This window comes from Aegilops tauschii, chromosome 2, assembly GCF_002575655.3.
Source record: "Aegilops tauschii subsp. strangulata cultivar AL8/78 chromosome 2, Aet v6.0, whole genome shotgun sequence".
Taxonomy (NCBI): Eukaryota; Viridiplantae; Streptophyta; class Magnoliopsida; order Poales; family Poaceae; genus Aegilops; species Aegilops tauschii.
The window spans coordinates 284557909-284584212 of record NC_053036.3 but is presented as its reverse complement, the minus strand read 5'-3'; the positions used below and the strand labels follow the sequence as shown (position 1 = coordinate 284584212).

The 26304-nt window shown below is 46.1% G+C and overlaps 1 protein-coding gene and 1 long non-coding RNA gene across 8 annotated transcripts; one reads left to right on the top strand and one right to left on the bottom strand.

Annotated features, from left to right (window-relative positions):
* Positions 1-15330: 15330 nt before the first annotated feature.
* Positions 15331-17251, bottom strand: LOC109739815 (uncharacterized). 7 transcript variants are annotated; one of them, XR_006669845.2, is made up of 4 exons: positions 16962-17251; positions 16784-16860; positions 15514-16392; positions 15331-15420 (listed from the first exon to the last, which is right to left on the bottom strand). It is a non-coding gene; the product is annotated as an uncharacterized lncRNA (long non-coding RNA). The 7 variants fall into 7 exon arrangements; XR_005767747.3 differs by having other exon boundaries at positions 16950-17244; XR_006669843.2 differs by having other exon boundaries at positions 16798-16860; positions 16950-17244.
* Positions 17252-18434: 1183 nt separating this feature from the next.
* On the top strand, positions 18435-25551 carry LOC109739816 (uncharacterized). The gene is made up of 3 exons (XM_020298852.4): positions 18435-18855; positions 23571-23728; positions 25242-25551. Exons 1-3 carry the CDS (start codon positions 18507-18509, stop codon positions 25389-25391), a joined length of 657 nt encoding a protein of 218 aa, XP_020154441.2. The 5' UTR covers positions 18435-18506; the 3' UTR covers positions 25392-25551.
* The last annotated feature ends 753 nt before the right edge of the window (positions 25552-26304 follow it).

The window sequence follows — 26304 nt, the reverse complement described above, 5'->3', positions numbered from 1 at the left end:
TGTGTTCTTGTCTTGGGTAGAGCCGGGAGACGAGTTCGTGAACGAGGCACCTGTTGAGTACGCTTACGAGGATCAAGCTTTCGACAACTCTGAGAACCTTGCAGGCAAGATGACCACCCCTCGAAATCACTTCTATCTTTGCTTTGCTAGTTGTTCGCTCTATTGCCATGTTGCGCTACCTATCACTTGCTATATCATTTCTCCCATTTTGCCATGTCAGCCCCTAACCATCCTTTCCTAGCAAACCGTTGTTTGGCTAAGTTACCGCTTTTGCTCAGTCCTTCTTATAGCGTTGCTAGTTGCAGGTGAAGTTGAAGTTTGTTCCATGTCGGAACATGGATATGTTGGGATATCACAATATCTCTTATTTAATTAATGCATCTATATATATGTTTGGTAAAGGGTGGAAGGCTCGGCCTTATGCCTGGTGTTTTGTTCCACTCTTGCCGCCCTAGTTTCTGTTATACCGGGATTATGTTCCTTGAGTTTGCGTTCCTTACGCGGTCGGGTGATTTATGGGACCAGATTGCATAACCAGAAAGTTTCGGGAGTTTATAAGTGGGAATTCTAGTAGCCTTAGGATATCTTTCCGACAGACGCATGATATGAGATTGGGGTTCGATGTCTAGTGGTCCGCCTGTACACGGTTGGTTTTACAGTGGTCTCGTAGTGTCTTAAAGAGTCCTTGGCTATGCCGACTCGGGGACGCTTCGTATGTCATGTGCACAGCCTTGTACATGATGGTGTTATACGATTGAGCCCGTGTGGGCCCCACCACGAAAACTTCGGACGAAATATCTATCATATGTTTGTTCCGGCTTATTCTGCAAGTCAATACTTTGTGTTGTTTTCGATTGTGGTATTCGAGTTGCTTCAAAGTCATATGTTGATTCCATATCTTTTTCAAGTGGCTTTTCAACTTATGGAAGTGTGATTATTTACTACGGAATTCATTCGTTCATCTTCGTTCGAATGTTTATTGTGAAGACTATATGTTGCAATTTCTATCCGTTGATTCTACTTATCTATTTATCTATCAAGATGCTAACGGATGTCACCCTCTTCAGGATGGCTCCGCCAACGCGTCAGAATCTGGAACGCAATGAAGGGAGTCAAGCGAACCCTCCGCCACCACCTCCACCTCCGGAGGCATGGCAAGCTATCATGGCAGCCACCAACGCCAATGCTCAGATGATTCTGCAACTCTTGCAAGAACGCACCCAAGGGCAAGGCAATCAAGGTCAAGGCAACAATCAGCTTCACTTTGCCACTCTCAACCAGTTTCTCGCAAATCAGCCCAGGTCTTTCAGCTACTATGCCGAGGCCACGGATGCCGATGATTGGCTCGTGGACATCAACAAGCATTTTGAATGTAGCAATGTCAGGCCTGAGGACTATGTCAAGTTTGCTTCTTTCCAGCTCAAGGACCAAGCTGCTGATTGGTATCAACAATACAAAGATTCCAGAGGAGGTCGTGTGATCACTTGGACTGACTTCTGTCGGGATTTCAAAGCGCACCACATTCCACAAAGTGTTGTTGAGAGCAAGCGTGAGGAGTTCCGCAATCTCAAGCAAGGCAACATGTCTGTGTATCAATACAACATCCAGTTTCAGAAACTTGCTCGCTTCGCTAAACAAGACGTTCCTGATGAAAAGAGCATGATCTATCACTTCAGAGGTGGTCTTAAAGAGGATCTGCAGTTAGCTCTCGTTCTTGTTGAGCCTACTAAGTTTGATCAATTATATAATATGGCACTGAAGTAAGAGGCTGCTCAGCTCAAGTGTGAGGCTTCTAAGAAAAGAGTCAGGGACGCAGTTCAGTCTTCTTCTTCCTCACTTGTGACTGCTAAGCAACAGAAGTTCTGGTTGCCTCCTCCTCCTCCGTTTCGTCAGCCTTACCAGCAGAAGAACAAAGGTGGCCATGGTTCTTCCAACTCTTCCAACTCTGGCTATCAGAACAAGTCTCAGAATCAAGCTCCAAAGTACAATGCTCCTTATCACCGTCCACTCTCAGAGGTGACTTGCAACAAGTGTCAGCAGAAAGGTCACTATGCTAACAAATGCTTCAACCAAAGGCGTCTGCCTGCTCCTCCTCCTGTCAGATCTTCCAGCAATGCAGTGGTCAAGCATAATCCAAAGTCTGCTAAGGTGAACATGATGAATGCAGCTCAAGCGGAGGAATCTACTGATGTGATAATGGGTAATCTTCCTGTTAATGATATTCCTGCAAAAGTTCTTTTTGATACTGGTGCATCGCATTCTTTCATTTCTAGACCTTTTGTGGCTATGCATGATCTGGTTACTGAAGTATTGCCGAGTCCTTTGTCTATTGTTTCTCCGGCTCGATAACTGACTTCTCGAGCATTCGTTCGGGATTCCGCAATCAAGATGGGCGACTATGAATTTATGTCTTCTCCAATTGTTCTTGGCGACTCGGATATTGATCTTATTCTCGGGATGGACTGGCTTTCTAAGCACAAAGCTCAACTTGATTGTGCTGCCAGGGAAATTCAATTGACACACTCTTCTGAGGATGTGATTATTTATGCCGCTCGTGATGAAACCATTCGGTTATTTTCTCTCGATGAGAAGGGCGAATTGAATGCCATCTCTCAAATTCCAGTCGTTTGTGAGTATCAAGATGTCTTTCCAAAAGAGCTTCCGGGTATGCCTCCTCACCGGCCAGTTGAGTTCGTTATCGAACTTGAGCCAGACACTGAACCCGTTTGCAAGCGTCCATACAAGCTTGGACCCAATGAGCTGAAGGAATTGAAGAAACAGCTCGATGAACAAGAGTGTCTGGGTTTGATCAGACCGAGTTCTTCTCCATGGGGTTGTGGTGTTCTTTTTGTCAAGAAGAAGGATGGCACGCACCGACTTTGTGTCGACTACCGTCCATTGAACAAGTAGACAATCAAGAACAAGTATCCACTTCCCAACATCAATGAGCTATTTGAGCAACTCAAAGGTGGTAAAGTATTCTCCAAGCTTGACCTTCGTATGGGTTATCATCAGATTCGCATTCGTGAAGAAGATATTCCCAAGACAGCATCCAGAACAAGCTTTGGTTCTTATGAATATACTGTCGTGTCTTTCGGCCTTGTCAATGCTCCTTCAGTATTCTCTCGGATGATGAATCTCATCTTCAACCCCTATACCAATGAATTCGTCCTGGTGTATCTCGATGATATCTTGGTCTTCTCCAAGAATAAGAAGGATCATGCCAAACATTTGCGATTGGTGCTCGACAAGCTCAGAGAGTATCAATTCTATGCGAAGTTCTCCAAATGTGAGTTTTGGCTCGATGAAGTTCTTTTCCTTGGTCACATCATCTCTGCCAATGGCAACGCTATTAACCCCGAGAAGGTGTCCGCAATTGTGAATTGGGAACCTCCTCAGAATGTCAAGCAGCTCCGCAGTTTTCTTGGTCTTGCAAGCTATTGCCGAAGATTCGTTGAGAATTTCTCCAAGATTGCAAAGCCTCTTTCCAACCTCCTCCAGAAGCATGTGAAGTATGTCTGGTCTCCTGAGTGTGACGTTGCTTTCAACACTCTCAAAGAGAAACTTGTCACAGCTCCTGTCTTAACACCTCCTGATGAATCAAAGCCATTTGAAGTTTTCTGTGATGCTTCTCTCCAAGGTCTCGGTGCTGTGTTAATGCAAGAGAAGAAAGTTGTGGCCTATACCTCTCGTCAGTTGAAGCCCAACGAGAAGAACTACCCCACTCACGATCTTGAGTTGGCGGCAGTTGTCCATGCATTAATAACGTGGAGACATCTCTTGTTGGGAAGAAAAGTGGACATATTCACCAATCACAAGAGTCTCAAGTACATCTTCACTCAGCCCAACCTCAACCTCAGGCAGACTCGATGGGTCGAAATGATTCAAGAGTACAATCCGAGTATTGAATATACTCCAGGCAAGGCCAATGTCATTGCAGATGCTTTAAGCAGGAAGGCGTATTGCAACAGCTTAATTCTCAAACCTTTCCAACTGGATCTTTGTGAAGCTTTCCGCAAGCTGAATCTCCAAGTTGTTCCTCAAGGCTTTCTTGCCAACCTCATAGTATCTCCTACTTTGGAAGATCAAATTCGTGAGGCACAACTCCCTGATGCCATGGTGAAGAAGGTGAAACGTGGTATCGACAAGGGTCTTTCCAAATACAAGTGCTATCGCATTGATGACAGAGACACTTTGTTTTTCGAGGACCGGATTGTGGTTCCTAAAGGTGATCTAAGGAAAGTCATAATAAACGAGGCGCACAATTCTCTCCTATCCATTCATCATGGAAGTACGAAGATGTATCATGACCTCAAGCAGTCGTATTGGTGGACTCGAATGAAGCGAGAAATTGCTCAATTCGTGAATGAATGTGATGTCTGTCGAAGAGTGAAAGCAGAACACCAACGACCAGCTGGTCTCCTCCAACCTCTTGCTATCCCAGAATGGAAGTTTGATCATATCGAAATGGACTTCGTGACTGGTTTTCCAAAGTCCAAGCGTGGAAATGATGCTATCTTCGTTGTCATTGACAAGCTTTCTAAAGTGGCTCATTTCCTTCCAATCAAAGAATCCATCACAGCAGCTCAGCTGGCAGAGCTTTACACCTCCAAAATTGTCTCTTTGCACGGCATTCCACAATTGATTTCTTCAGATCGTGGAAGCATCTTCACCTCTAAGTTCTGGGACTCCTTCCAGAAGGCCATGGGCACAAACATTCGCTTCAGCACAGCTTTCCATCCTCAAACTAGTGGCCAAGTCGAGCGAGTCAATCAAATTCTTGAAGATATGCTCAGGGCTTGTGTCATTTCCTTTGGCATGAAATGGGAAGATTGTCTTCCATATGCTGAATTCTCCTACAACAACAGCTTTCAAGCGAGTTCGGGCAAGGCCCCATTCGAGATTCTCTATGGCAGAAAGTGTCGTACTCCTCTCAATTGGTCAGAGACTGGTGAACACCAACTTCTTGGCAATGACTTAACCACTGAAGCTGAAGAAATGTGTAAAGTCATCCGTGATAATCTCAAAGTCGCGCAATCGCGCCAGAAGAGTTACTATGATAGTAAGCACCGTGATGTGGCTTTTGAGATCGGAGACCATGTCTACCTCCGTGTCTCTCCAATGAAAAGCACTCGTCGCTTCGGTATTAAAGGGAAGCTTGCCCCTAGATACGTGGGTCCTTTCAAGATCATTGGCAAAAGAGGCGACCTCGCCTTTCAACTTGAGCTTCCTTCCAACTTCGCGAACGTGCACGATGTGTTCCACGTGTCACAGCTCCGCAAGTGCTTCAAGACGCCTGAGCGCACTATCAACTTCGAAGAGATTGACCTCCAAGAAGATTTGTCTTATCATGAGCACCCCGTGGCTATTCTTGAAGAAACTGAGCGCAAGACTCGCAACAAGTCAATCAAATTCCTGAAAGTGAAGTGGTCACACCATTCCGACCGGGAAGCCACCTGGGAACGCGAGGACCATCTCCGTTCCGAATATCCGGAGTTCTTTCAGTCCTAGATCTCGGGACGAGATCCTCTCGTAGTGGTGGAGTGTTGTAACACCCCGCATGTAACTTGCCATATTTGTAACTCCGACTCTTGCCATTTTCGCCTATGTGATGTGATATTCCCTTCGTGGTCGGGTTTTGTTTTTCGTTTTGCATTTTGTTCATGTCATGCATTTCATATCATGTCATCATGTGCATTGCATTTGCATACGTGTTCGTCTCTTGCATCCGAACATTTTTCCCGTTGTCCGTTTTGCAATCCGGCGCTCCTATCTCCTCCGGTGCACCCCTCTTGTTTTCTTTCGTGTGCGGGTGTCAAACATTCTCGGAATGGACCGAGGCTTGTCAAGTGGCCTTAATATACCACCCGAAGACCACCGGTCAAGTTTCGTTCCATTTGGAGGTCGTTTGGTACTCCAACGGTTAACCGGGCATCCGCAAAGTCCATTTATGTGTGCAGCAAAAAAAACCCTAAAAACCAGCCCAAAACCCACCAAACTCTCTTCCATGCTCTAGGTCGTTCGATCACGATCGTGTGGGCGAAAACCGCACCTCATTTGGAGTCTCCTAGCTCCCTCTACCTATAAATATGCTTCTCCCCCGAAAAACGCACGCAGATGAAACCCTAGCCCTCTTCCACCTCGCGCCCGGACAATTTTCCCCGCCGCCGGACGTGTCCGCCGCCTCCGCCCGACGAATCGGGGGCCGCCACCTGTCCCGCCGCCGCTCCAGCGCCGCCGGCCCGCGCGGCCCGCGGGGCCCGGCCTCCCTCGCGCCCGCGCCCTCCCGTCCGCCGGCCCCGGCCACCCGCGCCGCCGCCGCCGCCCGCCGCGGCCATCCTCCGCCGCCGGCGCGCCGTGCCCCGCCGCCCTCCGGCCTCGCCTCCTCCTCCGCCGCCTCTCGCTCTCGCCGGCGTCCTCCTCCCGCTCTCCGGCCTCCTCTCCGACGGGTAGCGCCGCCGCTCGGGAGCCCAGGGTTCGATCCGATCTGGAGAGCTGCGTACGTTGACTTTTTCCCTCACCCCCGAAAATCCTGTCATTCGAATTATATAGCATATATCCTTGTTCATTGATGCATAACTCCTTGCATATAGCTCCGTTTCATGTGTGTAATATGTCAAATTGTTAGTCTCGTGATGCTCTACATTTCGTTCAATTGCACCATGTTCATTAGAGGTCATCTTGATGCCCAAATCTCTGTTGCAAGAGGGCTAGTTGCTGTTATCTGCTGGTTCTTATCAGAATTTGGAGATTTGTCATTTTTGTATCATTTTATCTATGCATCTTATGCACATGAGCTCTACATGTGTTTTGTTTTATGCCATGCCACCTTTCCAGTGGTGTATGCCATGTATTTTTGTGATCTCTATGGTGACTAGCACAAGCATGCAAAGTAGGCTCCGTAATGTTTCTGATTTCAGGGACTTGGTGATTTCTAAGTACTTGTCTGCTGTTATTTTGTTGCCATGTAAACTTGATGCTACAGAGAGATCCATGCATATTTTGGAGATGTTCAGTAAGGATGTTTTGTAGTTATTATTGTAATTGATCCATTCCCGCCCTTGTTTGCAATTATGGAGTGCCATAGCATGACTCAATCTTGCTCTACTTTTGCTATAAAATATTTCTGGCAGATTCTTAACATGATATTCATTTTTGCCAAGTTTATTGTAGTTGATCCATACATGCTATGCTTTTGTTCTTGCCATTGATAGCTTCATAAACATGCCATCTTGCTGTAGGTATGCTTGGTTTGTAATGCATTGCTCTGTAGTGAGTGCATCAAGCTCACAAAGAGGCCTACATATTATTGTTTCTGACATGCTCTGTTTTCTGCCAAGTCTGAAACCTGATAACGAAACTTGCTATGTTTACATGCTTGCCATCATATCTTTTGATCCTTTTTGGCTTATGGTCAGTAAGGGACTTTTGTCATATGCATTTAGTAGAACACTGCCATGCCTTGTTTTGCCAAGTTAAGTTCCTGTAGCATGTTGATTTCGTGCTCTGAACATTGCTACCTGATGCTGTTTTCTGCCATGTCTAGTTTTTCACCAAGTCTGTTAACCTGATATCTTTTGCACTTTTGCCATGCTTGTTTGAGCTTGATATGTTGTGAACTAGCCGTAGCTAAGTGTTCATCTTTTGTCAAGCATCTCCTGTAGATTACTGCCATATGCTTTGTTGCTATGTTGGAGTGCTGTAGCATTGTTGCTTGTTGCATTTTAAGTGCTATCATGTTGTTATTCGCAGATTCGTGTCATTCTTGTTTTGCTTGCCATTTGCAAACCGTGCATCCGTTTGCGGTGATATTTATATCGATTTCGACCGAAATCATCTCATATTTCCAGTGGCATGCTTGGTTTGCCAAGTTACTGCCATGTTCATCATTTTCCTTCCGGAGCACGCATATGCATCGCATATGATATCTTGCATATCATACATGTTTTTGCATCATGATGCTTGTGCATTTCTCGTGGTTGATTGTGGTTCCGTTTGTTTGTGTTCTTGTCTTGGGTAGAGCCGGGAGACGAGTTCGTGAACGAGGCACCTGTTGAGTACGCTTACGAGGATCAAGCTTTCGACAACTCTGAGAACCTTGCAGGCAAGATGACCACCCCTCGAAATCACTTCTATCTTTGCTTTGCTAGTTGTTCGCTCTATTGCCATGATGCGCTACCTATCACTTGCTATATCATGTCTCCCATTTTTCCATGTCAGCCCCTAACCACCTTTCCTAGCAAACCGTTGTTTGGCTAAGTTACCGCTTTTGCTCAGTCCTTCTTATAGCGTTGCTAGTTGCAGGTGAAGTTGAAGTTTGTTCCATGTCGGAACATGGATATGTTGGGATATCACAATATCTCTTATTTAATTAATGCATCTATATATATTTGGTAAAGGGTGGAAGGCTCGGCCTTATGCCTTGTGTTTTGTTCCACTCTTGCCGCCCTAGTTTCTGTTATACCGGGATTATGTTCCTTGAGTTTGTGTTCCTTACGCGGTCGGGTGATTTATGGGACCCCCTTGACAGTTCGCCTTGAATAAAACTCCTCCAGCAAGGCCCAACCTTGGTTTTACCATTTGCCACCTAAGCCTTTTTCCCCCGGGTTTTCTAGAGCCCGAGGGTCATCTTTATTTTAAACCCCCCGGGCCAGTGTTCCTCTGAGTGCTGGTCCAAACTAGAGCCCTTTGCAGCGCCACCTTGGGGAAACTCGAGGATTGGTTTTAGTTGTACGGACTGCTCATTCGGTGTGCCCTGAGAACGAGATATGTGCAGCTCCTATCGGGATTTGTCGGCACATTCGGGCGGCTTTGCTGGTCTTGTTTTACCATTGTCGAAATGTCTTGTAAACCGGGATTCCGAGACTGATCGGGTCTTTCCGGGAGAAGGTTTATCCTTCGTTGACCGTGAGAGCTTATGATGGGCTAAGTTGGGACACCCCTGCAGGGTATTATCTTTCAAAAGCCGTGCCCGCGGTTATGAGGCAGATGGGAATTTGTTAATGTCCGGTTGTAGATAACTTGTCACTTGACCCAATTAAAATACATCAACTGCGTGTGTAGCCGTGATGGTCTCTTCTCGGCGGAGTCCGGGAAGCGAACACGGTCTGAGTTATGTTTGACGTAAGTAGGAGTTCAGGACCACTTCTTGGTCATTGCTAGATGACAACCGTTCTGTTGCTTCTCTTCTCGCTCTCTCTTGCGTATGTTAGCCACTATATATGCTCATTGCCGCTGCAGCTCCACCTCATTACACCATCCTTTCCTTTAAGCTTAAATAGTCTTGATCTCGCGGGTGTGAGATTGCTGAGTCCTCGTGACTCACAGATTTGCAGGTGCCGACGATGCCAGTGCAGATGATGGGGTCGATCTCAAGTGGGAGTTCGACGAGGAACGTGGTCGTTACTATGTGTCTTTTCCTGATGATCAGTAGTGGAGCCCAGTTGGGACGATCGGGGATCTAGCATTTGGGGTTGTCTTATCTTCATTTGGATCTTGACCGTAGTCGGTCTATATGTTTGTATTTTGGTTGATGTATGAATTATATTTATGTATTGTGTGAAGTGGCGATTGTAAGCCAACTCTTTATCCCATTCTTGTTCATTACATGGGATTATGTGAAGATGACCCTACTTGCGACAAAACCACTATGCGGTTATGCCTCTAAGTCGTGCCTCGACACGTGGGAGATATAGCCGCATCGTGGGCGTTACATTACCCTCGAGGTAAAAGGTTGGGAGGCAACACTATAAGCTCCTATCTTTCTCTATGTCCGATTAAAACTCCATACCCATAAGTATTGCGTGAGTGTTGGCAATTGTGAAAGACTAAATGATAGTTGAGTATGTGGACTTGCTGAAAAGCTCTTATATTGACTCTTTCCGATGTTATGATAAATTACAATTGCTTCAATGACAGAGATCATAGTTTGTTAGTTTTCAATGAAGTTTCTGATTCATACTTGACATTGTGAATAGATTGTTACTTTAGCATAAGAAATCATATGACAATATATATATATATATATATATATATATATATATATATATATATTGTTGTTATAAGAATGATCATGATGCCCTCATGTCCGTATTTTATTTTATCGACACCTCTATCTCTAAACATGTGGACATATTTTTCGTTATTGGCTTCCGCTTGAGGACAAGCGAGGTCTAAGCTTGGGGGAGTTGATAGGTCCATTTTGCATCATGCTTTTCTATCGATATTTGTTGCATTATGGGCTGTTATTACACATTATGTCACAATACTTATGCATATTCTCTCTTATTTTACAAGGTTTACACGAAGAGGGAGAATGTCGGCAGCTGGAATTCTGGGCTGGAAAAGGAGCAAATATTAGGGACCTATTCTGCACAACTCCAAAAGTCCTGAAACTCCAGGAAAGTCAGTTTTGGAATATATTAAAAATATTGGGCGAAGAAAGCACCAGAGGGGGGCCACACCCTGTCCACGAGGGTGGGGGCGCGCCCTACCCCCCTGGGCACGCTCCTGCCTCGTGGGCCCCCTGGCGGGCCTCCGGCGCCCATCTTTTGCTATATGAAGTCTTTTGCCCTGGAAAAAATCAGGAGGAAGCTTTCGGGACGAAGCGCCACTGTCTCGAGGCGGAACCTGGCGAAACCAAGCTAGGGCTCCGGCGGAGCTGTTCTGCCGTGGAAACATCCCTCCGGAAGGGGGAAATCATCACCATCGTCATCACCCATCGATCCTCTCATCGGGAGGGGGTCAATCTCCCTCAACATCTTCACCAGCACCATCTCATCTCAAACCCTACTTCATCTCTTGTATCCGATCTTTGTCTCAAAACCTCAGAATGGTACCTGTGGGTTGCTAGTAGTGTTTATTACTCCTTGTAGTTGATGCTAGTTGTTTTATTTGGTGGAAGATCATATGTTCAGATCCTTTATGCATATTAATACCCCTCTGATTATGAACATGAATATGATTTGTGAGTAGTTGCGTTTGTTCCTGAGAACATGGGAGGTCTCTTGCTGTAAGTAGTCATGTGAATTTGGTATTCGTTCGATATCTTGATGAGATGTATGTTGCCTTTCCTCTAGTGGTGTTATGTGAACGTCGACTACATGACACTTCACCATTGTTTGGGCCTAGGGGAAGGCATTGGGAAGTAATAAGTAGATGATGGATTGCTAGAGTGACAGAAGCTTAAACCCTAGTTTATGCGTTGCTTCGTAAGGGGCGGATTTGGATCCATATGTTTCATGCTATGGTTAGGTTTACTTTAATACTTTTTTTGTAGTTGCGGATGCTTGCAAGAGGGGTTAATCATAAGTGGGATGCTTGTCCAAGGAAGGGCAGTACCCAAGCACCGGTCCACCCACATATCAAATTATCAAAGTAACGAACGCGAATCATATGAGCATGATGAAAACTAGCTTGACGATAATTCCCATGTTTCCTCGGGAGCGCTTTCCTTTATATAAGAGTTTGTCCAGGCTTGTCCTTTACTAAAAAAGGATTGGGCCACCTTGCTGCATCTTGTTTACTTTTGTTACTTGTTACCCGTTACAAATTACCTTATCACAAAACTGTCTGTTACCGATAATTTCAGTGCTTGCAGAGAATACCTTACTGAAAACCGCTTGTCATTTCCTTCTGCTCCTCGTTGGGTTCGACACTCTTACTTATCAAAAGGACTATGATAGATCCCCTATACTTGTGGGTCATCAGTCGGCAAAGCTACACGAGGAGAGAAAGGCCTTACTGCAGGAGGCGGCCGCCGTCATCATCGAACTGATGGATGAGAAAGAGAAGATCGGCATTGAGCGCGACCTATTGATGGATGAATCCATGACTACTCTAAAGCAATGTCGTGAAGACATCAAAGAGATCATGGAAGCTTGCGTCGAGAACGCTAAGGCCATGAACGCAATGAAGAAGATGGCGGAGGAGAGGCAAGAGGAGATGGCGTTCGTGGAGGGGATGAAGAAGGAGAATGAGGAAATACTCGTCGAGCAACCCATCAAGAATGTGGTTGTAAACTAAGTTTAGAGCATCGACCACTATGGTTTAAGCGTTTACTGAATTTGTCCTAGTGTTGAAAGTTAACTGAACTATCCCGGTGTTAAAAGTTATCTGAATCTTTGCAATTAACTGAATTTCTCTCATTGTTGAAATCTAACTTAATCTTTGCAGTTAACTCAATCTTTGCAATTATCTGAATCTTTGAAGTTAACTGAATTTTGTCCTAGTGTTCAAATACAAATGCATCTTTACAGCTAACTGAATCCGTCCTGGTGTTAAAAGTTAACTGAATTTTTGTAAGTGTTGAAATTTAAATGAATCTTTCTAGTTCACTGAATCTGTCCGGGTGTTAAAAGTTTACTGAATTTTTCAGTTAACTGAATCTGTCCTCGTGTTAAAAGTTACTGAATTTGTTTCAATTGTTAACTGAATTTTCCATTTATCTGAATCTATCCTGGTGTTCAAAGTTAACTGGATTTTTTGGGTTAACTTAATTTGTCCTAGTGTCAATTTTAACTGGATGTTTCAGTTAACTGAAACTGTCCTGGTGTTCAAATTTAACTAAAATTTTCAATTAACTGAATCTGCCCTGGTGTTCAAAGTTAACTGATTTTTTTAGGTTAACTGAATTTGTACTGGTGTCAATTGTTAACAAAATGTTTAGGTTAACTAAATATGTGCTGGTGTTCAAATTTAACTGAATTTGTCTTAGTTAACTTAATTTGTATAAGTGTTCAGATTTAATCAAATAGCAAAGCAACAAAAGCAACATTGATAACTTGTTCATTGCATACCAAAGCCACAAACCCAAGTTCAAATCATACCTAAGCAACAAAAGCAACATTGATAAATCGCTAACTTATATGTTGAATGTATACCTAATCAGCATACCTGACTAGGCTTCACTTGTTCTGCGACTTCTTCGGTTCTTCAGATGCTTCGAACGGCATGTACAAAACGATGTTAAAACAAATCAAGCCAATCAATAGCCATACCAAACCTTCTTTAGTTCTTCAGAAGCTCCGAACGACACGAACAAACTGATGCTAAAACCAGTCACGTCAATCAACAGTCATACCAAACCACCGAAGTTCTCTGCTTCTCCAGGCGCACGACGGTGGTGATGCAGGGCGCCACCGCCCGCAGAGCCCGCTCCCGGTCGACGGGAGCCAGCTCGTCGAAGACAACATCTAATGGCATGAATGGATTTCAGTGATGAAGCCCGGAGAGGATTCTACCGGCAACGACGACGGTACCCCCGACCCCCCCCCTCTCCTTGTCCAGCGCCTCCCCCACCACCGTGCGGAGACAGTTCAGCTCCTCAGAGAGATAGCTGAAGAAGGAGACCAGGTCAGGAAGCCGCAGCTCGTAGAAGTCGATGGGGTGATCAAACGGGTTTAGCCCGATGACCGGCATGGTCGCGCTGGCATGATGGTATGCGTCGCGAAGCCTCACCACTTGCGTGGTAACATGGTCCGGCAAGCGGTCCAAGCGACCCTAGACATCCTCACGATCGGCTTGCTCGCACTCCAGCGCGACTGCCGCTTCCTGCAACCACACCGATGATGCCTGCAACATCTTAGTGGTGGACTCCTGCCGCTCCTGAAGCTCCATGAAATGCCGCTCATGACGGAGGAACAAGTCACTCTTCTCCTCCCTGGGCTCATGGAGCTCCATGTCCTTGGCCCTGAGTTGCGCATCCTTCGACTCGAGCTCCTCTCTCAGGCACCTCACCTCAAACACGGTGACCTCGTGTGCCCCCATGGAAACTGGTCGAAGGAATGGGAAAGGCAAGCAGGAGGGCTAAGCTATCTATGGCGAAGGGAGACAGAGCATGAAGATGGAGGTCCGCTGCCTGATCCTAGAGGTCGCCTCCTGCTGATAGAGCGAAGACCAATCTAAATCTTTTGGTTTTCCCCAGTCCATGCCCTTTCACATTAGCAGGTTTAAATGCCAGATTCAGACCCTGCCGTGCCCAAAGACCAAAGTAACGAAAGGTGGATATTTTAATTTTACCTAGCAATCAGTAGCGACAAACGAGAAGGCACTATGAGTTATGAATACGCCTCGTGCCCAGACGTCTCTGCTATGGTTATATACATGCCTAAGCAAAACCTCGGCCGCCGTAAACAACGACACGCCGTATTAATATGTGTTTCTATGATTGTGGTTAAACACTAGATTATCAGGTGTGTCATGTCTAGCAACGCCTTCTGGTTCGACGCATTTGACGGCTGCCACACTGGCGACCGATCGTCGGTGTCGGTCAAAGGCGCCTTCGCGAGTAGCGCCGCCGCGTGCAACTAAGACGCTTTTCGGTCCGACACAAAAGGGGGTGAGCGGGCAAAATAAGGACCTCCAAGGGTCATTTAGTAAAAATAATACCCGAACTAGATGGTTCCCGCACCTTGCTGCGCGAGTCTTCTTTTTGGTGTTTTTTCATTCTTTTTTTCTTTTTGTACTGTATTTTTTGGTTGGTTTTGTTGGTTTTTTTTGTGGGGTGGGTATGGTTTCGAGTTGGTTCGATTTGTGACTTGGTTAGAAGTTTGTAGTGAATGTATACCTAATATGTGCGTTTTTGTGGGGGGGTTACACGTTGTTGTCTAATGGTGGGTACTATTAGAACGGCTGAGCAGACGGTGTGTTTTTCTTGCTACCATCGGGTGGGTGCTGCTTCTGGAAGTTGCTTTTTATAAGTTCTTTTGCTCTTTCTCTTTCCTTGTAGGGATGACAGTTTTTGAGCGAGTCATCAATCAGGTGGGCTGCCATTGGTTGTCGACGGTTTGGCGATTGATTGTGTCTCCTGAGATTCTGAAAAAAAGAAGAAGATAAACTCCGTCGTTGCGTGTGTAATTGCATCGCGTGATGCGTTGAACCTCAAAATAAAAAAATAAAAGGCAATTCGGCTGGCCCTTGCAAATGCCAAAGAACATGTCGCCCAACTCGATAGGCGAACCTCGCTAACCATGTCAAGCATTTCTCTTCTAGCTGCATTTTGTTTGCACAACAGAGCGGTCGGAAAAAAAGGGCAAACTACACATAATACTTTGTTACAGAGGATACACATTTTACCATATATCGCAACTCATAAGCGCACCACGATTGTCCATTCTTTAAAAGAATTGGCAACCACGTTCTCTTATACTCCCTCCGTCCAGAAATACTTGTCGGAAAAATGCATAAAAATGAATGTATCTATAACTAAAATACATCTAGATACATCCATTCCTCCGACGAGTATTTCCGGACGGAGGGAGTATTAAGATAAACCAAACAACAAATCGTTTCCATACTAACAGACTACTGTAATAATAAAGGAAACACATATGAGAAGAAGCGCAATAGGGATGTCATTTATTCCTCAGAAAACATAGCGAACATTTATTCAATCCTGAGATGGTCTAGAGGGAAGAGTGTCTGCAAGAAAAACACCAAATTAAAAGAGAATCCGACATTGTATTCAGTAATAAAAATAATCTGTGTATACATTCGTATGAACAGTAATTTTACCTATTTATGGCAGAAAATCATCAACCTGGCATCCTTACACTACTTTTTTGGGTTCGACGATAGCCTGTTGTAAATCATTGCTGACAACTGTGGGATTCACTACCAAGACAATGTGCTTCCTATTGCTTGAGCGAGCCCAACCATACAAAACCATGAGCAACCAATGAACCTTTCTTGCAAAAACAGATGAACCTTCCTATGCTAAAATAGATCAATTAAAAGCGTGATAGTAATAAGTCAACATTTTTTAATGTAAGGAATCGATTCATCAAACCTCCTTCAGTCCTGCAAACATCCGCCACAAAATCACAACACTTACCTTTGAAGAGACCACTCATAGCAGCAACCTCATTAGAACCAATCAAATCTGCTTTTTGTGACCTATGGAGATAAATTTCGCTCCATGGAGGATCATATCAAAGGGTAACATAATCTGAAGAATCGTATAAATACCTATCAGCAGTCCAGCTCCGATCCTCTTGAATGTTGTTCTGTCGCATGGAAACAATGTCGTAGAGCACATTTGTTTTACTGAATTGAATCGCATTGAGACCTACCAAAAAGGAACCAACTAAATGAGAGATGCACGTAGCCATGATGCATAGATCATGATAATAAAGAAGGCCTATGTCTGATAATATCAGCTATATGCATAAATCAACAGTAGATGTACACTTTTGCAGTTTTTCTTGACTGTATTCTGTACATCACCAAGCATAGCACTCCACGCAGGGTCCCAAACAACCAACGCACATGCCTGGGGCTGGCCACGCTCCTTGCACACATCAACAACGTCTACATATGTCTTTAGCAAAGCTGCTGATGAAACATGCCCTTTTTAGAAAGACAACACTGCTTTGCACCACGAACAGAGGCATCCTAACATAGGAAGATGCAAACTTGTATAAAGACCTTGCTTTCTTCCCAATAAACAACAAAATGGGAAAACACCCATCTATAAAAACAGGTCTATTAAATCAATAGAAATTACTTGCTGAAAACCCCTAAAACAACTACACTCTATGTTGTCAGAATGTCATCTATCTGAAGCCAAAGAATGAGCTGGACAGACCATGGTAAACAAGGCATGAAATAAACACAACCCACTTTCTAATAGCAAAAAACTAACTTTTTCACGGTTCAAATTAGGAAAATCAAATCAAATTGAAGCCATAATAATCAACGGTATCTCATAATCCTTTTTTTGCTGAAAAATCCTAAAAGGACCAAATCACGCATCTGAATTGAATGGTAGGATGAATGGACTCACAAACTAATACTGACCAGCATCCCTTGTGCAGTGCGCATAGCGACCGCCATGTATCCCCACGCACCGGAGTCATTTACCTGTACAACAGCAACGCTAAAAAAGAACTACAGAAATCACAAACCACCAAGCCGACAGAAGAAGAAGGACGACGGAAACGCAAACCAACCATCAGACGCACCCCAGAACATCCCTCGCAAGAAATTGATGCAGAGGAAGAAGAAACCGGCAACAGCAGACCCGCCGCCCACCCCTGGCGAAGAGGCAGGCATCTGACCCCCTCCCTCCAAAGAGGCAGGCACCGAACACGGAGCCGAAGACCACCAAACACCCCGCTCACCAAACACACCACCGCCGCCAAGTCCAAAGGATAAAAGGAAGGACGACGACCCTCGTAGCAGTAAAAGGAAAAACGCCACCTACACGCGGGCGCGTACACAAGCGCCACGAATATATACAAGCCAACCGACAAAGCGAGACCAGCGAGCCAGCGAATACACTTACAAAGAAAATCCACCCTGCAGGCCACACCCCTCGCTCAACTAGGAGCCTCCCCGTCAAGGGAGCTTAGAGTTTTAAAAGATATTGGCCGATCTACCGGCGCCTACTACTCGCCAAAAAGAAAAGGATCGTACGCAGGGTCGCACAACCCCACGTGCCAGTGTAAACAAAGCCCAGCCGATACAATAGCCGAATCTTTTTTTTTGAACAGGGGAAAGGCCCAGAAGGGCCTAGTGCTGTCTTTCGTTCATCGTCGGTGGAGTACAATACACAAACAGGATCCCGAAAGAACTAGAAGTTACACAACAGTCCTGGAAATTAACACAAAGGACCCTAAAAAGTAACATCGAAAAGCAATCAAGTCCTTCTCCACCACAACAACAGGGACTCCACCGCCGACCGTCCTCCTTCTCGCCGGGGACGAAACCACATGGGAGAGGAAGGCCGCTGCGCGCCGCTGGGAATCCCACAGAGGGCCTCCGTCTTGGAGGAGGTTGAGATGACGCTCTCAAAGGCGTCTGGAAAGGCCGCCTTCTCAGCCAAAGGTCATGGCGGCAGATCGTGGCTGTCATGTGGTGATCTCCAACTCATATTCGACCACCCCTCTCCATCTTCCGCCACCGCGACGACGAGATCGCGGAGAGGCACCCAGAACCCAAGCTCCACCACAACAACCTTTTTATTATTGGAGGTTTCAGGTGCTCTCCTCCTCATCACCTCTGGCTCCGTCCATGGGAGCGCCGCAACAAGGAGCAGAGAGACAAAGCAATACCAGATCCGGGCCCCTAGACCTGGCATCTCCCTCCCGACATAGAGCCGATGACCGGCATGTAGCCAAAGACTAGCATATAGCCGAAGACATGAACTAAACCTAGACCTAATATGTACAAGAAGAGCACGACCACCTACACCATCCTCCTGCCGGCCACCAGGGCCGCCGGAAGGAAGGAAGGGAAGGGGCGGCAACGGGAAGAAGGGGACTCTCAACTCGGCAAAGGAGGAGAGGAGAGGAGAGAATGGATTAAAAAAACTACTTAATGGATAAAAAAACTGCTTAATGGATTAAAAAAAGAGGCGTTAGCTTTAGTCCCTGTGGTTACAAATACCGGAAATACAGTCACCAAACTTACTCTAGGGGGTCATCTACGGTTCATTATACGGTTTTGTGTACGTATATGCTGAGCTGGCTCTAGTCAAGCGATACCAAGTGTGCATTGACTGCCACATGTGCCCAGCTCGCTCGAATACGCATGCACGCAGTTTTTTTTTGCAAAACTGCCAATTATTAAAAGATCCCCCAAACCCCGCCGCCGCCTCCGCATCCGCCTCCGCCATGCGTCCGCTCGACGAGAAGGAGACCACGATGGTCTTGGAGAAGCTCTTCAAGTTCACCGGCCCCAACCTGAAGCACCTCCTGGAGCGGCCCTCCGCGGAGGGCCCCGACGCGGAGCCCGGCAGCTACTGCCTCCGCCTCCACAAGAACCGCGTCTTCTATGCCTTTAAGTCGCTCGTCCGTCGCGCCTCGCCGAGGTCGGCACGCCCATCGATCGGCAAGTTCACCCATGGCGGCGCTTTCCACTGTAACACCCCGGATGTAACTTTTCATATTTGTAACTCCAACTCTTGCCATTTTCGGCTATGTGTTATGATATTCCCTTCGTGGTCGGGTTTTTTTTTTCGTTTTGCATTTGGTTCATGTCATGCATCTCTTATCATGTCATCATCTGCATCTCATTTGCATACATGTTCGTCTCATGTATCCGAACATTTTCCCCGTTGTCCGTTTTGCAATCCGACACTCCCACATGCACCGGCGCACCCCTCTTGTTTTTTTCGTGAGCGGGTGTTAAACGTTTTCGGAATGGACCGAGGTTTGCCAAGTGGCCTTGGTATATCACCTGTCAAGTTTCGTTCCATTTGGAGGTCGTTTGACGCTCCAACGGTTAACCGGGTAACCGCAAAGGTCTTTTGGGTGTTGCAGCAAACCCCCCTTCCAAACAGCCCAATAACCCATCTAAGTCACTTCCATGCTCTCGGTCGTTCGATCACGATCGTGTGGACGAAAACCGTGCCTCATTTGGACTCTCCTAGCTCCTTATGCCTGTATAAACACCTCCCCCTCCGAAATTTGTGTCAAAACTCTAGCCTCTTCCTCCTCCGCGCGCCGGACAAAACTTCCCCACCGCCGGACACGTCCGCCGCCGCCCTCGCCCAATCAGACGCCGCCACCTGTCACCGCCGCCGGCCCGCAAAGCCCATCGCGAGCCCGCGGGCCCGTACGCCGCCATCCGCCCCCGCGCGCGTCCCCGCGCCTCCGCTCCTCCGCCCGTGCCCGCGACAAGCCCCGCCGCCTGTTCGCCGCCGGCGCCGCCGCCCGCCGACCGCCGTCCGCTCCCCGCCGACGACCGTCATCCGCCGCTCCGCCCCCCGTCTCCAGCGCCTCCGCGCCTCGTCCTCGTCCCCGCCGGCGCCTCCTCCTCCCTCCCCGCGACGAACTCCGGCGAGCCGACCGCCTCGGCTTCCGTGCGGACCCCGATCCAGATCTAGAGGTTGACTTTCCCCCCTCATTTTCTGCCAAGTCCCGAAATTTTCACCATATGTTGCTCTGTTCATCACCTCATAACTCTTTGCATACTACTCTGTTTTGCGTGCATGATATGTCAAAATTTTCGCCTCGAGATGCTCCTCATTTTGTTCCATTGTGCCATGCCCGTTTGAGTCCATATTGATGCCCAAATCTCTGGTGCAAGAGTGCTATATGATGTTTACTGCTGTTACTTATTAGAACTTGAGGTTTTGTTATTTTTGTTGCATTTGATGTGTGCATCTTATGGGCATGAGCTCTACAGGTGTTTTGATATATGCCATGCCATCTTTATAGAGGTGTATACCATGCATTTTTGTGATCTATGTGGTGACTAGCACAAGCATGCAAACTAGGCTTCATGATATTTCTGTTTTTAAGGACAGAATTTTGCTAAGTCTGTTAGTGCTGTTATTTTGTTGCCATGTATCCATGTGTCTACAGTGCGATCCATACTTCTTTTGGGTATGTTCAGTAAGGATATTTTGTAGATATAGTTGTGCTATATCCATCCATGCCCCTGTTTGCAATTATAGAGTGCCATAGCATGTCTTAATCTTGCTCTACTTTTGCTATAAAATATTTCTGGCAGAATATTAACATGATATTCAATTTTGCCAAGGTTGTTGTAGTTGATCCATACATGCTATGTACTTGATCTTGCCATGGATAGCTTCATAAACATGCTATATTGCTGTAGGTATGCTTGTTTTGTCATGCATTGCTTTGTAATGAGTGAATCAAGCTCACCAAGATGCCTTCATAATGCTGTTAATGCCATGCTCTGTTTTCTGCTAAGTCTGAAACTTGTTAACGGAACTTGCTATGTTTACATGGGTGCCATCATATCTTCTGATCCTTTTTGGCTCATGGCCAGTAAGGGAATGTTTCTCTATGCATTTAGTAGATTCATTCCATGCCTTGTTTTTCTATGTTAAGTTTCTGTAGCATGTTCATTGCTTGCTCTGAACATTGCTACCTGATGCTGTTTCAGCCATGTCCAGTATTTTCTCCAAGTCTGTTAAGCTGATATCTTTTGCACTTTTGCCATGCTTGTTTGAACCTGTTATGGTGTGATCTAGCCGTAGCTCAATGTTCATCTTTTGTCAAGAATCTTCTGTAGATTACTTCCATATGCTTTATTGCTATGTTGGGTTTCTGTAGCATAGTTACTTGATGTATTCTAAGTGCTATCATGCTGTTAATCGCAGAATCGTGTCATTCTTGTTTTGCTTGCCATTTGCAAACCGTGCATCCGTTTCCGGTGATCTTTATATCGATTTCGACCGAAATCATCTCATCTTTCTAGTGGCATACTTGGTTTGCCAAGTTACTTCCTTGTTCATCTTTTTTCTTCCGGAGCACGCATACGCATCGCATATCATCTCGCATATCATGCATGTATTGCATCATGTTGCTTGTGCTTTTCCCGTGATTGATTGTGGTTCCATTGCTTGTGTTCTTGCTGTGGGTAGAGCCGGAAGAAGAGTTCGTGAATGAGGAACCTGTTGAGTACGCTTACGAGGATCAAGCTTTCGACAACTCTGAGAACCTTGCAGGCAAGATGACCATACCCTCGAAATCACTTCTATCTTTGCTTTGCTAGTTGTTCGTTCTATTGTCATGCTGCGTTACCTACCACTTGCTATATCATGCCTCCCATATTGCCATGTCAAGCCTCTAACCATCCTTTCCTAGCAAACCGTTGTTTGGCTAAGTTACCGCTTTTGCTCAGCCCTTCTTATAGCGTTGCTAGTTGCAGGTGAAGTTGAAGTTGGTTCCATGTGGGAACATGGATATTTTGGCATATCACAATATCTCTTATTTAATTAATGCATCTATATATTTGGTAAAGGGTGGAAGGCTCGGCCTTATGCCTGGTGTTTTGTTCCACTCTTGCCGCCCTAGTTTCCGTCATACCGGTATTATGTTCCTTGAGTTTGCGTTCCTTACGCGGTTGGGTGATTTATGGGACCCCCTTGACAGTTCGCCTTGAATAAAACTCCTCCAGCAAGGCCCAACCTTGGTTTTACCATTTGCCACCTAAGCCTTTTTCCCTTGGGTTTTCGCGAGCCCGAGGGTCATCTTTATTTAACCCCCCTGTTGAGGATATAACCCTTAGGGTCACCCGCCCGGCGGGGCCGGGTTACACATAAGGATCATCACCTGAAGCCCGGCGCCAAGATTAAAGACGGTGGGCCAAAGATGGGCTTAAGACCCGGAGATGGCTTAAGGCCCGTGGTTACAACCGTCATTATGGTAGAACTTGTAGTGTAAGGCAAGAATAGTTGAGAGTCCGAGCCGGACACTCTTATGAGCCGGCCGGGACTCTCAGAAGCTGCTGGGCGTCAACCTCTCTATAAAAAGGGACGACCCGACAGCGGTTTAGGGTAAGAAAGATCTCGTCGAGAGCCAGGCATAGCAGTTAAGATCCCTTGTCATCAAAACCTTAATCAATACCACCTCAACTGGACGTAGGCTTTTACCTTCACCGTAAGGGGCCGAACCAGTATAAACCCTCGTGTTCCTTGTCCCGTTTAACCCCTTCAAGCTTCCTAGCGGCGATGGCCCCGCGACTAAGTCCTAGCTTGAGGACATCTGCCGTGACAATTCCACGACACCCCCCCCGGGGCCAGTGCTCCTTCGAGTGTTGGTCCGAACCGAGCCGCCTGCGGGGCCACCTCGGGGAAACTCGAAGTCTGGTTTTACTCATAGCCTGTCTCATCCGGTGTGCCCTGAGAACGAGATATGTGCAGCTCCTATCGGGATTTGTCGGCACATCGGGCGGCTTTGCTGGTCTTGTTTTACCATTGTCGAAATGTCTTGTAAACCGGGATTCCGAGACTGATCGGGTCTTCCCGGGAGAAGGTTTACCCTTCGTTGACCATGAGAGCTTATAATGGGCTAAGTTGGGACACCCCTGCAGGGTATTATCTTTCGAAAGCCGTGCCCGCGGTTATGAGGCAGATGGGAATTTGTTAATGTCCGGTTGTAGAGAACTTGTCACTTGACTTAATTAAAATACATCAACCGTGTGTGTAGCCGTGATGGTCTCTTTTCGGCGGAGTCCGGGAAGGGAACACGGTTTGAGTTATGCATGAACGTAAGTAGTTTCAGGATCACTTCTTGATCATTTCTAGCTTCGCGACCGTTGCGTTGCTTCTCTTCTCGCTCTCTTCTGCGTATGTTAGCCACCATATATGCTTAGTGCTTGCTGCAGCTCCACCTCATTACCCCATCTTTTCCTATAAGCTTAAATAGTCTTGATCTCGCGGGTGTGAGATTGCTGAGTCCTCGTGACTCACAGATTCTACCAAAACAGTTGCAGGTGCCGACGGTACCAGTGCAGATGACGCAACCGAGCTCAAGTGGGAGTTCGACGAGGAACGTGGTCGTTACTATGTTTCTTTTACTGATGATCAGTAGTGGAGCCCAGTTGGGACGATCGGGGATCTAACTTTTGGGGTTATCTTATTTTCATTTGGATTTGACCGTAGTCGGTCTATGTGTGGATTTTGGATGTTGTATGAATTAATTTATGTATTGTGTGAAGTGGCGATTGTAAGCCAACTCTCGTTATCCCATTCTTGTTCATTACATGGGATTGTGTGAAGATAACCCTTCTTGCGACAATACCACAATGCGGTTATGCCTCTAAGTCGTGCCTCGACACGTGGGAGATATAACCGCATCGTGGGCGTTACATCCACCTCACCATCCACGCGCTCGACCTCCTCGCCGCCCATGCGTGCTGCCGCATCTGGCTGAAGCCCGACACGGAGCGCTCGTTCCTCTTCGGCAACTCCGTGCCCAAGTCCGCGCTCGCGCGCATCACCGAGAACACCAAGTCGCGGTCATGTCTGATGACCCACAAGTATAGGGGATCTATCATAGTCCTTTCGATAAGTAAGAGTGTCGAACCCAACGAGTAGCAGAAGGAAACGATAAGCGGTTTTCAGCAAGGTATTCTCTGCAAGCACTGAAATTATAGGTAACAGATAGTTTTGTGATAAGATAATTTGCAACGAGCAACAAGTAACAAAAGTAAATAAAGTGCAGCAAGGTGGCCCAATCCTTTTTGTAGCAAAGGACAAGCCTGGACAAACTTTTATATAGAGAAAAGCGCTCCCGAGGACACATGGGAATTATCGTCAAGCTAGTTTTCATCACGTTCATATGATTCGCGTTCAGTACTTTGATAATTTGATATGTGGGTGGACCGGTGCTTGGGTGCTGTCCTTACTTGGACAAGCATCCCACTTATGATTAACCCCTATTGCAAGCACCCGCAACTACTAAAGAAGTATTAAGGTAAACCTAACCATATCATGAAACATATGGATCCAAATCAGCCGCTTACGAAGCAACACATAAACTAGGGTTTAAGCTTCTGTCACTCTAGCAACCCATCATCTACTTATTACTTCCCAATACCTTCCTCTAGGCCCAAACAATGGTGAAGTGTCATGTAGTCGACGTTCACATAACACCACTAGAGGATAGACAACATACATCTCATCAAAATATCGAACGAATACCAAATTCACATGACTACTAATAGCAAGACTTCTCCCATGTCCTCAGGAACAAACGTAACTACTCACAAAGCATATTCATGTTCATAATCAGAGGGGTATTAATATGCATATAGGACATGAACATATTATCTTCCACCGAATAAACCAACTAGCATCAACTACAAGGAGTAATCAACACTACTAGCAACCTACAGGTACCAATCCCAGACTTAGAGACAAGAATTGGATACAAGAGATGAAATAGGGTTTGAGAGGAGATGGTACTGGTGAAGATGTTGATGGAGATTGGCCCCCTCCCGATGAGAGGAGCGTTGGTGATGACGATGGCGATGATTTCCCCCTCCCGGAGGGAAGTTTCGCCGGCAGAACAGCTCTGCCGGAGCCCTAGATTGGTTCCGCCAAGGTTCCGCCTCGTAGCGGCGGAGTCTCGTCCCAAAAGCTTGCTTCTTATTTTTCTTCGGACGAAAGACTTCATATAGCAGAAGATGGGCACCGGGGGGCCAACAGGGGGCCCACGAGGCAGGGGCGCGCCCAGGGGGTAGGGCGCGCCCCCCACCCTCGTGGGCAGGGTGTGGGCCCCCTCTGGTATTTCTTCCGCTCAGTATTTTTTATTATTTCCAAAAACAACTTCCGTGGGGTTTCAAGACTTTTGGAGTTGTGCAGAATAGGTCTCTAATATTTGCTCCTTTTCTAGCCCAGAATTCAAGCTGCCGGCATTCTCCCTCCTTATGTAAACCTTGTAAAATAAGAGAGAATAGGCATAAGTATTGTGACATAACGTGTAATAACAGCCCATAATGCAATAAATGTCGATATAAAAGCATGATGCAAAATGGACGTATCAATGTCCATGGCCGACGTGCCGCTCAGGTTTGAGGTCGCCGCTAGGGGCGCGCAGGACTGCAGGAAGGCCGACACCAACGCCGTGGTGGTGCTCCACCAGTCCGACGACGACGAGTACCTCCGCAAGGAGGAGGAGCTCATGTGAGGTGAGGGTCGAGGCTTGGTTGTTCTTGTGTTTACTGATTGGACCATATGCATGAATTTAGGGACCCAATGTCTTACTACTATCTTGTTCGAGAGTTCCTGCATATGGCATATGAATGTACTGGATGATTAATTGAGTATGAGATGAGGCGATTGCAAATTCTCGGTGATAATTGGTCTTTTTCTCACCCGTGAATGAATGGGAATTTTTGGATCATATTACTTACTAAATTGTGTGGAATGAGGTCCTGGTATGTCTGTAAATAAACCACAGAACCTGATTTGTACATAGATGAATTGGATTGAAGAAGTATGGTGCATCACTTGGGCTAATAGAACAACATAAATGGCCACTGTGATCTTCAATTTGGCAGTTTGATATGTGGTCTTATGCTTGTTGCGGTGATATGTTGAGTTACCTCGACCATCAAATCAAGGAAATGAATGTCGATCATCTGTTCCCTCCCGTGGTTGTGATCACCGATCATCTGTGCTTGCAATCAGTGTGCAGTTCGTCCACCATTCTGTATTCTGTAGTTTTCATACAGGGCAAGGCAAAGCGGATGTCTGATCGTAGTAGAGTAGTTTTCTTTTCAGGTAGTTCTGATGGCTATAAATTTTGTCATGCTGTAGCTTATCAGTAAGCTACTGCATTGTATCGTGTGAACTGTGAACTGAAAATTATGATGACGATACATTTCCTCTTGGAGACCTAATTGTTTTTAGGTTTGATCGACAAATCACTTACCAAGAAGCTAACCTGCTCATGAATTCCCCTGGTTTCATCATGCTTGAAGCCGCGAAGCTTTGGCAGCCATAGAGCTACGATTAGACATAGTAAGATTCTTATTGACGAACATTCGCCAGTACTCTTGGTACCATATGGGCAGTACTCTTGGTTTACTTTTTATGGG